This window comes from Gymnoscopelus braueri (genome assembly GCF_963280865.1).
Source record: "Gymnoscopelus braueri genome assembly, chromosome: 7".
In the NCBI taxonomy this organism is placed as follows: domain Eukaryota; kingdom Metazoa; phylum Chordata; class Actinopteri; order Myctophiformes; family Myctophidae; genus Gymnoscopelus; species Gymnoscopelus braueri.
In genome coordinates, this window is record NC_137608.1 from 27,938,211 (window position 1) to 27,950,294 (window position 12,084).

General features: G+C 40.3%; 1 protein-coding gene across 1 annotated transcript; it reads right to left on the reverse strand.

Annotated features, from left to right (window-relative positions):
• Positions 1 to 135: 135 nt before the first annotated feature.
• Positions 136 to 11,543, reverse strand: qng1 (Q-nucleotide N-glycosylase 1). Its single transcript, XM_080433771.1, has 7 exons — positions 11,479 to 11,543; positions 8,653 to 8,849; positions 6,695 to 6,842; positions 5,208 to 5,320; positions 3,190 to 3,333; positions 1,962 to 2,157; positions 136 to 810 (listed from the first exon to the last, which is right to left on the reverse strand). Exons 2-7 carry the CDS (start codon positions 8,839 to 8,841, stop codon positions 581 to 583), a joined length of 1,020 nt encoding a protein of 339 aa, XP_080289897.1. The 5' UTR covers positions 8,842 to 8,849; positions 11,479 to 11,543; the 3' UTR covers positions 136 to 580.
• Between the last annotated feature and the right edge of the window lie 541 nt (positions 11,544 to 12,084).

Consider the following 12,084-nt stretch of genomic DNA (forward strand, 5'->3'; position numbering starts at 1 on the left):
ACCTCGGAACGGTCGCCAGACTCGCCAACAGGTATTCCTTAACGGAACCTCAGTAAAACTATGCCTAAACCTAGCCTTATTCCTAAACTTAACCTCAGTAAAACTATGCCTAACCCTAGACTTATTCCTATACAAGAATGTGATAAAATGAAATAAAGAAAGGAGTCAGGACATGAGCATAGGACATAATGTTGGGAGGAATTTAAATTGAACATTGAAAAGTTTTCATGTCAAAACAAACTGAGAATTACAGTTGATGGTTGATTGATGGGTGAATGTCATATTATTGTTTTAATTGCTTGGTTCAAGTGTAAGCAGATGACATTTTGTTTCACATCTTTTCGGGATATATTGTTAAACAGATCTATAATATGACCAGAATGTTATAGAATGGTGGTGCTTCTATAAAACGAAAAATCTCATTAAAACTAAGAACCGTTTTATAATACAAAGTATAAAACAGGCAATTTTGAACAAGTACAGAACAAAAACATTATCTCAGGGACCAGCACTGAACGTCCCTTGCTACCGAGAAATGCATTAAGGCACTGTATGTACTGAAACACTGTCAGCCAGCTCATTAGTAGTAAATACATCGTGTGTGGTGTATCGGGATATGGGCCATCTCTTTGTGGTGCTGCTTGGCATACGGCCACAAGTAAAAGTCGATAATTGCAGCGTTGATGTTGCAAGGCTGACCGTCTCTCTCCTCCACCAACTTGCAGAGGCACGCTTTTATCAGTTCTACTGACCAAATAGAACAACCGCGGATCTCCACCTCTCTTCTGTCCCCCGAAGTCAGCAGCTCACCTGGGAGAGAAGGGAGGGAGGACGATGAAGTAGGGTTGGGATCCGGAACCGGATCCATCATTGAGGAACTGGTTTCCTGAACTGGTTTATTAATACTGGTGGTTCTCAAACGTTTCAATGTCAAGGTCCACCACAAATGGAACCAAATGGACCCGTAAGGGTCCATTTGGTTCCATTTGTACACTCTCAGAGTTACGGGTCCATTTGGTTCCATTTGTACACTCTCAGAGTTACGGGTCCATTTGGTTCCATTTGCACACTCTCAGAGTTACAGGCCTGTAAGGGTCCATTTGGAACCCCTTATAGGACTCGTTAAAGGGAACCATTAAAGGAGGAGTTCACCCAAAAAATTACTTATTTTCTATCAGTTGCACACCCTATGAAGCCTTGAATCCATGGATTCTTTTTTGTTTTTGTCGCATTCCTAAGCTAATAATTTGATTCCCGTCTCCTACCGACTAGTGTATCCGGTAGGAGACACAAAGTAGATTATTTGTGTCTCCTACCGGAAATACACACGGTCATCAAATTGTTGGCTTAGGAATGCGACAAAAACAAAAAAAAATCCATGAATTCAAGGCTTCATGGGGCGTGCAATTGATATAAAATAAGTTATTTTTTGGGTGAACTCCTCCTTTAAGGAATCGGACCGTTAAGCAGGAATCGTTAAAGTTAACGATTCCCTCTTAGCGGTCCGATTAAGGAACTGGATTTGTTAAAATAGGATCCCAACCCTACACTTGAGCCCCATTTCATACTTCCTTGTACGATGGTATTGTGCGGAAATAGCCAATCTACAAGCCCACAACACATTACGACGTGGCTATTTTCACAATTTGTGAGAATTTGGGAAAAGTTTAAAAACGTTTCTAAAAATGCTGAATGCCCAAAATAGGGATGCCAGGTTAAAAGTGCTTGTTCTGTATACAGGGGGACAGGGAACGTGAGAGAGAGGCAGAGAGAAAACAGTGGCATAGATAAAGTGGGGAAAAAAAGATGAAAAGAGGTTTATGGGAGGGAGACACACACACACACACACACACACACACAGAGCTTACTATTATTATTTCTCTACCTCCATAACAGGACAGACACACATACACACACACACACACACACACACACACACACACACACACACACAAACTCACCGTTCTTCAATGTCTGCATCAGTGTGTCAGAGTATCGTAGCACCCTGAGGTAGACCAGGGCCTGTGGGACCCTGTAGTCCGCAAACATGGTAAGATAGTCCAAATTGGGTATATTGCCCTCCCCTCTTGCCTCCATAATGCCCCAGAAATCTGCTATTAGGATTTGGGCTCGTTTGTAGAATGCGATCTTCTTACCCTGAAACACAACAGTTGGACAATTGGCATAATAATATACCTTAGCCTCAGTACTAATGTGCCTATATGTAACTGATGAGTGAGTAATACCTCAGCACTGTGTTTATGTTATTGATGGGCGAGTAATATCTTGTCCACACTCCACAGTGCTGTGGTTATACCCTCTGTTTTCACAACATTGTGGCTGTTAAATTGCGGACTGGAGCTTTAACAAATGAAAGCAAAAGACTACTTGCTACACTGTTGTTGGCCAGCAGATGGCGGTCTGAAACCAGTTATATTCAGACTCTTATTTATATGTACAATGGGTGGTGTGCATGACTATCACTGATCACATGCACGTACTATGTGCTTTCAAATAATTGGTTATGCTATGCACATACAGTATGTGTATCATATTGTTTTGCTACTTTTTCTGTGCCGGTTGCCTCAGAAAATTTACGTTTTTTGCATCAGATTAGTCGTTTTGTGGTTTTGGCATTGGCATTAGTTAGGGTAAAAATAAGGCTAAAATGATATTAACCACTTAAATCCTAGGGTTTGGGTTAGGGTCCTTTTTCCCTTTACACCAAATCTCTTTGCAGAAAAGAGCTGATCTCCAAGCTCACATGTCACAACGTGTCACGCTGTGAGCTTGTAGATATTCGCCAAATGTCCCGCTTTTTTGTTGTTGGATATTTTATTAGACAAAAATGCTAAACAGCACGAGTACAGTCAAACACTTGGTCTAAAAGGGTAACACAAGTTTTTGTTTCCATTGGGGTCCTATGTATCTAATATGTGTCCTATGTAGCTAATTTCACTGAATGTTTGCCTATTATGACATGACCAGAATCAGATAATGTTACAAAGATAAGGGTTTAGAAGATGAATTCAAGTTTGTAAATATAACATACAGACAGTGGCATGTGTGTGTGTGTGTGTGTGTGTGTGTGTGTGTGTGTGTGTGTGTGTGTGTGTGTGTGTGTGTGTGTGTGTGTTTGTTTGTTGATGCACATACAGTATGTTACTTTTATTTTATTTTTTATCTCACCTCATACATAGCTTCATCTCTGTAGGAGGGTATTTTGTCAACAATGAGTTCCATCATCTTCCGAGCATCATTTCCAGCCTGGCTGATAAAGCTACTGAAGCTTCCTCCATGCTCCAACAGCACACGGCCACCTTCAGTCAAAACCTAATTACGAAAATTCAGTACATGATGTGGTCAAATCTTTGTGCTGAAAGGGTGGAAAATAATTATAAATGATAATTTTCCCCTTACAATAAGTGGAATACATGTTATATGTCAGAGAGCTTATTCTTCCCAAACAAAGTAATCTGGCAGCTCAGACCCAACTTCTAAGCGAGAAAGCTAGGGGTCATTTTAGACTAAAGAGCACACTTAACTTATTTGACAAAGCCTGCCTTTTACATATAGAACATTGACAAAGACTGCCTTTTTCATATGGAACATTGACAAATTAGACCTTTCTATTCTCAACAGTATGCAGAGAAGCATATTCATGCCTTGATAACCAGCCGCCTTGATATACAGGAATACATTTTATACCAAGCAAAAAGTGTGTTCTGTCGAAAATTATATAGGAAGGACATTCTAGTCAAGCATGGACTGTGTGTAGTTTTGTGTATGAGATACTTTTAAGAGTTATTGGTGTTAATGTGAAGTGGCTTGTTATAGTGTTATAATCAGGAACATTTTGTTTTTGGCAAATCAGGATGGAATATGAAAACAATCGGTTTGAGTGATGTTTGACAAAATCTGTACGAGTAATATCCAAAAATGTGTTTTGCAAAAATCTGCCTCCTGGTGGTGCTGTAACAGGCCCACGATTTGGGGCATGGGTTCTGCTCTGGCCTCCTGGGAGTTTGCATGCACAGTTTTGCGTGGGCACCACCTATTCTTGGGCTGCTCGATAAGATAAAGTGAGTGAGCATAGTGTTGGGCTGCCCCCCGGGTTTATACCTGTTGTATGCCTTTGTACTGTGCTAGATCGTGATGCTGTCCGTTTTGCCCTCTGGGTGTGTGCCGTCATCAGCCTAATGTTTCTTGTATATTTTTTTTTGGTTGTGTTATGTATTATGTTGGTTTGTTATGTATGCTTTGGTTTGTTTCTTGTTTCATGTTTGTTTTCTAAATTCATTTATATTTTGTATTGTGGTATTTCTTTTATCTGTTAAATTCCTGTTATTACAATACGTTGAAAAATACCTGTGTGGAAGAAAAAAAACTACAATAAACAGATGTTTTAAAAAAAAAAGGTCTCGGCCACGCCTTCGACCTGGCGGAGACAATTAGAGAACACTTAACATCTGTCTTATTTGACTTACACTGGCTCCCACCTCCCTGTGTCAGTGAGAATGTATTTCTAAGTTAATGTAATTATCTATGACACTAATAGATTAGCACCCTGCCTATTATTTTACATGCCAGCATGCCCTCTAAGGTTCTTTAACCATATGAACCGTACCTAGTACCCCTAATCTGTGGTCAACATTTGTCGAAAATAGCATACAAGCTCACAGCCTGAGCCTGGAGCCCCCGGTCAAGTGGTTAAACTGTACTAGTTGTACCTCATGTGAGATGTCAAACCTCTGGTCACCCGATTAGTTATGGTGCAATGTTATGGAACACACTAGCCAAGGCAGACTCTGCATATGCTCAGAAGGAATCTAGAACCTTACCTGCCACCTATCTTCTGACTGATGTTTGCTTGTCTTAATTATTACTGCATTTCATTTCTGATTGTATTTTATTGCCAATTATTTGTAATGTCAGTATTTACTTGCTTGTTTATTACTACCATTGGTCTAGTGCTTGTGTTAGGAAGCACTGGGGTTGCTTTTGTACCCATAATTTGTCATAGTACTTGGAGACCAGTCTCTGACATCATATTGATGACATCAAGGATCTTCATACATGGGCATAAAGGGGACACAGACAGAAAGATATAGAGGTCCCTGGATTTTTCCTGGCTCTGTTCGGTTCCAAGATATGCACAAGACAGACACACATATTCCGTGCATTTATAGATAGATGCACTGTAATACCTGATGGCGCTCCTGAAGCATGGGCATGGACGTGCCATTGTCTGAACGCAGGACATGTGCCAGCTCCTCGATACTCATCTTAGAGAAGTAGTTTGGATCAGTGATGGGAACACCTGAGGAGTGAGGGAGAGAGATGGTTCAGAATGAGGAGAAGAAAAAGAAGAAAGTACACTAGGCTTAAAATAATGCAATAAAGTTTTAATAGCGATAATTACAGACAATTGACTTCATAGAAACCATGTCTACTTAGAGGAACCGGGGCAAAACGGCAACATTATATTCTGAAAAGATCTTGCATTTAGAGACCAAAACAAATGCCCGTAACAATCACTGTTCCATACGAGACGTAACTGATTAGAGTCATTCATGGTAATTACTGAGGGTGCACAGTCACATGCTAAGCTTAAGGCACTTTACCAGCAGTATATAGGTATAATTGGCAGGCAGAAATACAGTAATGAGCAAGAGAAATCCATGGGACCAAAAGAACCATGCAGTGCATAAAGAGGCTAAACTGGCATCACAGCCAATTCAATTCAATAGCCAGTTATTTCTTTTATGGAATGAAAGGTGGACAAATGTCCGAAAAATTCTCCTAAAACTAAATACTAAGTACGCGGATGTAGATACCCCACCTAAAGAAATTGTCTGCACTAGCATCCGTATTCTTGGGCTAAAATACAGCAAAAAAAGCAGATCTACAAGCTCACAATGCGGCGGGACGTGGTGTTAGCTTGTAGATCGGCTATTTTTGGCAAAGAGATTTGATGGGAAAGAAGAACGGGAAGTACAGAGCCAACTCAGGTCAGGTTTACTGAGTATAGGGCATAGCTGTGGCGGCCATTTTGTGGTTCCACAAATCGAAAGCCCATTCGTTTTTCCCATAGAGATTTCTGAAAATATTTATATTAATTATTTTATGCCTGGAACCAAGCCATCCATAGCCTGGTTCCAGACAAATCTGCTATTGCCAAAAAAAATGATTGCCCTCGGCAGATTAGGTCTGGCCCCTCTCAATAGAGATTCGATTTCTCTCCCTCTGAAGTTGTGAGGGACCAATCAGGGCCCAGTATGCAAATGTGGGACGGGTTTATCGCCAGAGGCATTTCTTTTATTGGCCCCTCGGAAATGCAGGTTCCACACAGAGATTCCAGACTAATATCTACGCAGTGATATTAGTCTGGCCATGCCAGGCTAAGCCATCCAGGCTCCTGGTGAATCATGACCATAAAACATTTGATTCTGTGAACAAAAACATATTTGAAAACCACAAAACAAATGGTATTTATTAAATATAGTACATCATATAATTAAATGTTCCATTTGTTTTCACTCTAGGGTTTAAGAGGTTGCTTTAAAGTTTAAACTTTAAAGTTTAAAGCAACAAAGAAAACATTCAGGTGGCAACATGAGAACTGTTTTCAAGTTATATATAGTTGAATCTCCAATGAGTCAAAGACTGGGTTTCAATCTTTGACTGCTCTCACCCTCCTCCATGGCCCTGGCCATGGCAGCACATAAAGTCATGTAGCCTCTGTATGTAGTCCCTTTGAAGGTCACCTCACACTGCTGGTCTTCCTTCTCTGGCCAGAAGGAGAAGTTCATAGTGTCTGCCACGAACACCCAGTTTGGGGCCTGCAGTGCAGAAGAGCTAGGATTATCAAGAGAGCAAAACAGAAAGTCTTGACCATCTCAAACTTCCGCCAAGAGGCTTTGATTGTGTCCTGAATGGAACAGAATGCATCCCCTTTTTAAGTAAGTCAATATTTTTGAATGTTTATACCAGTGTTCTTTAGCTATCAATACTCATCACCAATCACCATCCATCGACTGCAGATGAGATCAAAGAAAATCAGGCATGCCACTCTGTTTATCTCCCATTGCTTTGGCCAGATCTCCACCTGGAGTCCAGTGTCTCTGCCAATAGCTTCTGAAGGAGTTGCGACCTCTGCTTACTATCAGCAATCGACAAGATAGATGAAGATAAAACTATCAATACTAGCGGACCTAGAATAGGGCCCTGCGGGAGCCTGTCAACTATGTATATAGGGTTTAATTGGTTACGAAACAGCTTTACAAGGACAATGTTGGTGTAATCCAAGAAAAAAGAAAGAATGTATAGATGATCAATTACGAGTTCCACTTTGCATTTTCTGGTTGTACAGGCTGTCTGCAGAGAGACTGTTTTATGATGTCAAGCACATGAGCTGTGAATGGTCTGCTATTGAGAGGACATAGATACAGTCAAATGATGTAGATATAAACTGCGTGGCAGCGTGGCTCAGTAATGGTACTTTGGCTAAAGGAATCCACCACGTCTGTAATGAGATTAAGTCAGGTTATTATACAACTTCTCAGAAGGCTCACATTAGGGATGGGAGGATATAAGATTTTATATTTTATCATGATAAAAACACTCAAGGTAATTGTATCGTGGTGACGTGGTCTGTTTCAAATATGGGGATAATTGTGAATATCCTTCACAACGTGACTTGAAAAAACAAACCATGTTACATACACTACATCTGAGCCATGTGAATGCTTGGATATCAGGTTGATAGGTGATTATTTTTTCTTAATGAATATCTTTATTAATGGAATAATTTTTCTCTCATAGTGATTACCTGCTGTGTGTTGGCAAATCTTAATCTGTTCTTGTTTTTCACATAAAGGACAATCACGAATGTTCATGTTCCTATGATGAGATAAAAATATTTGTTTCTTTACTCAAATTAAGGCAGAGTGATTCCAGTATGTTTTTGCGCCATTTTAACAGTTTTAAGCATTTTTTTGGTTTTACAATTCATGGGATAATATTGTGCATCACAATTATTTTGGGCGGGATAAATGTGACAAGAAATGTTCATATTGTCCCATGCCTACAGTAGCTGACCTAGTAGTATACTAAAACATTTGTTTGAGCTACATGGTCATTTCAGTTTTCAGATCTGAATTAGCACAATTCTGTTCCTAGTGTAGTCCCAATGTTGTATTTCTAGGATGACAGTTTTTGTTTATTGGATGTGGCCCAAATTGTATCATACCATGAGTTTTACTATACATTTCCCCACTGTTCTTCACCAACATTTATCCTACAATTACAAATGGTCTGAATATCACCAAATATTGTATTTATAACAAACACTCAACTACACTAGCAGGCTACAGCACTATAATAAACCCATTATTTTCATGATATAGCAACTGTAATTGTGCAGTACAGCTGCTAACTAGTCTCCAAATGGTTGCAGAGTATGAGTGTATAATCACAATGAAACAATTACAATACTTTTCACTAAGCTGTGCCATACACCTTTTTCAGTTGGAAAAACATCATTTGACTATTGTCGTTTCTCCTTTACGGGGGTGGAGGTACATTACAGAAGTAGTTCACCACTCATGTACTGCATGTTATGGTGGAAATAGATATGGCTCTCTGAGTGACCTGGTCAGAGGTGGGTGGTGGGGCCAGAGGATTGGCCTTCTTCCAGCCGCTGGCGGTTAAAGCCTCACTGTGCCGGAGGGAGTAGAGCATCTCCGCTACCCTCTGCACTCCCTCCTCTTCCACAAAAACATCCAGACTCCGCTCTGCTACAAACTGGCCAGACTCATGGGGGTAGAGAGGCAGCTCCATGATGAAGACTGTATTGAATAAAAAAGACACGAATGGAGGTGTGCAGGCAGACAATTGCATGAATAATATTTCCCCAAACTGGAGTAGTAGGTTGTGGTTGAGGTTAAAGCAAAGGTCTTGATTAGAAATCAGATTTATGCATGCATCTCTGTTCCACAGGGCCAATTTAGTCCTGCAGCTTTGCTTGTGGGGGCAACATCTCTCTCTCTCTGTGCATTCATCACATCTTACCAGAGAGAGAGAGAGAGAGAGAGAGAGAGAGAGAGAGAGAGAGAGAGAGAGAGAGAGAGAGAGAGAGAGAGAGAGAGAGAGAGAGAGAGAGCGAGAGAGAGAGAGAGAGAGAGAGAGACAGACACAGTGAGTTATTCATAGGGCTTGTACAACCAAGGCCAAGTTTGCACTAATAAGGTCCCCATTATTAAAACCAAAGGCAAAGGGTGATGCTTCTCCGTCCTTTCAAAATGTAACCTACCCATTTGGTAACAGGACAGGTGGGCACTAGGGACATCTGGGCACCTCTATGTAAAAGTGGACATTTTGTCCAAAATGTAAAAAAAAAGTATATATATTTGAAACATGGTCTAAAGTAAAGTATGATTAGAACATGCTTAAATAATCGACAATTAAAGTCTAATACTCCTACAATTGCTACAAAATAATAATAATAATAATAATGATGTACCGTGCATGTTCACATCATGTATACTTTACATTACTTAAGACCATTTTTCAATTTTTTAACATTTTAGACAAAATAGCCTATTTTAAATCGAGGTGCCCCAGATGTCCCTTGTGCCCACGTATCCCATTCATCACATCTTACCACTTACCAGAGAGAGAGTTAGATCATTGGGCTTCGTACAACCAAGGCCAAGTTTGCACTAAGGTCCCCATTATTAAAACCGAGGGGTGATGCTTCCTTTCTGAATTTAACCAACTCATTCCCCTCAACGTGAATATCGGTAGTGAATAATATGTCCCCCACCGAGGTGATAATGGAACACACTGACGCACAAACACCAATCACCCTACAGACTCCTATTGGGTGAATAGATATATTATAACTCTATAGGTCCTTACACACCGGGGCGATTTTTTTCATGCGAATAATACGTTTTTTTAAAAAACCTTAAAGCCATAAAGTCAATGCAAGCTTCCACACCAGTTTCGCGGAGCGAAAAAAGCGTCTTTTAATTATTCGGAACGAGTCCAAATGTTGCGTATATTCGCATATTCGCCGGTGTGTACCGCCTTATGCCCTACTCCTATTGGGTGAATTCAAAGCCATTGTACTATGGTTACTGTGGTGAGTCACCTTTCACTTCCACGCTAAAAGAAAACAAGTTCAGGTGAACTTAGGGAAGACTCTTATTACAGAACCGTATATTCCATGATTTCCACCAATGCTGTTATCTACAGTACTTTTCTTATTCGCCCTGTAATCTGTTTTTAACTGCTTTACTGTCTTTGGTGACTGATTTCCCCCCAGCGGGATCAATAAAGGTCTTTTCTTATTAGTCCCTCAGAATTGTTGATCAAATCACTCAGGTTTGTTTACTGCAAGCGTTGCCACTTGCCAGGTTTTGTGAAACAAATAAGCAACCAGGTCTCTAAAACAAGCCCCAAAGAAGCAACTTAGGTCACATATTTGAAAATAGCCGATCTGCAAGCTTACAGTAGATTAGCCCTGAAACATGACTGTCATACCATGACAGTCATGGTGCCGAGTCCCCCTGGTCTAAAGTTGTGTTCGATTTTTTCACATTGCCATCTCTCACATAAACATAAACGTTCAGATTTCAAATATAAAGTGCTTACCACCAAGCCACGGATGTTACAAGGCGATGCGGACCGCGATGAGTACCCGTATCTCCCGTATTGTTCAATAAAAAGCATTTTAATCCCATCGCCGGCCATTTTCTTTTTTTGTTTTTTTTTGTTTTGTAATGTATCGGAGTGCAATACACCTCCCAACCATTAGTGTCGCATGGTTGAAAGTATCGGAGACAATTTGGAGAAAATGGCCGGCGATGGGATTAAAATGCTTTTTATTGAACAATACGGGAGATACGGGTACTCATCGCGGTCCGCATCGCCTTGTAACATCCGTGGCTCGGTGGTAAGCACTTTATATTTGAAATCTGAACGTTTATGTTTATGTGAGCGATGGCAATGTGAAAAAATCGAACACAACTTTAGACCAGGGGGACACGGCACCATGACGCTTGTATACAAGCGTCATGTGAACCATGGCTAACAGTAGATCTGCTATTTCCAACAACAAAAAAAGTGGAGTATTTGGAATATTTTTTTAAACAGTCTTACAACACAAATGCTCCATGGCAAAATATTTTCATGAAAATATTTGAGAATCACTGGCTTATAAAAAAGAAGGAAAAAAAACGCAACAACCACATTTTTACCAGAACTTCACAGAAAAGTAGCCCAAAGTCGCTTATAATAAGCCAACATGGCAATACTGTTTACTGCATCTGGAGTCTGGACCCATGCTTTCATGTGACTCACATTCATCAGCTACCTAATGTATATCGCAGTTGTCCATAGTATCATTGCAAAACACCTGAAAAGTATTATGTAGTAACTTTACTCTAAGAAAAACAGAAGCACGTCACTTACATTACTTGAAGAAACAAGGTTAGTTCACTGACTGCAGCTTCATCATCATGTGCTTCCTAGTTCCCTTTCTGACTGGAACTAGCTTCATGTTGCTGACCAATCAGCGCTTTCTGTTTGGGGTTGTCATAGCCCTGCTACGTGACTGTCATGTGGATGCTGTTTGCACGTTCTCCCTTTTTGGCCCATACATTTACATAAACGTTCAGAATTAAAATATTAAGTACAATTCCATGGCCACGGATGTTACAATTATGTACGGGCCTTCAGAAGTACCCGCATCTTCCGTATTGTTCAATAAAAAGCATTTTAATCTGATCGGTGGCCATTTTCTCCGTATTTTCGCCATATGCTTTCAAACTACGCGACCCTATCGGTTGGGAGGTGTATTGCTCCCCGACACATTACAACTATGAGAAAATAGCCATCGATCGGATTAAAATGCTTTTTATTGAACAATACGGAATATACGGGTACTTCTGAGGGCCCGTACATATTTGTAACATCCATGGCCATGAGGTAAGCACTTTATAGTTGAAATCTTAACGTTTACGTAGATGTACGGGCCAAAAAGGGAGAAAGTGCAAACACTATGTTGAAATTCATCAA

Coding starts and splice junctions, on each gene's coding strand:
- qng1 (XM_080433771.1), bottom strand. CDS start 8,841: ATGGAGCTGCCTCTCTACCCCCATGAGTCTGGCCAGTTTGTAGCAGAG. Junction 6,843..8,652: donor CACCACCCACCTCTGACCAG/GTCACTCAGAGA, acceptor TCTGCACTGCAG/GCCCCAAACTGGGTGTTCGT. Junction 811..1,961: donor GATGCAGACATTGAAGAACG/GTGAGTTTGTGT, acceptor CTTCTCTCCCAG/GTGAGCTGCTGACTTCGGGG.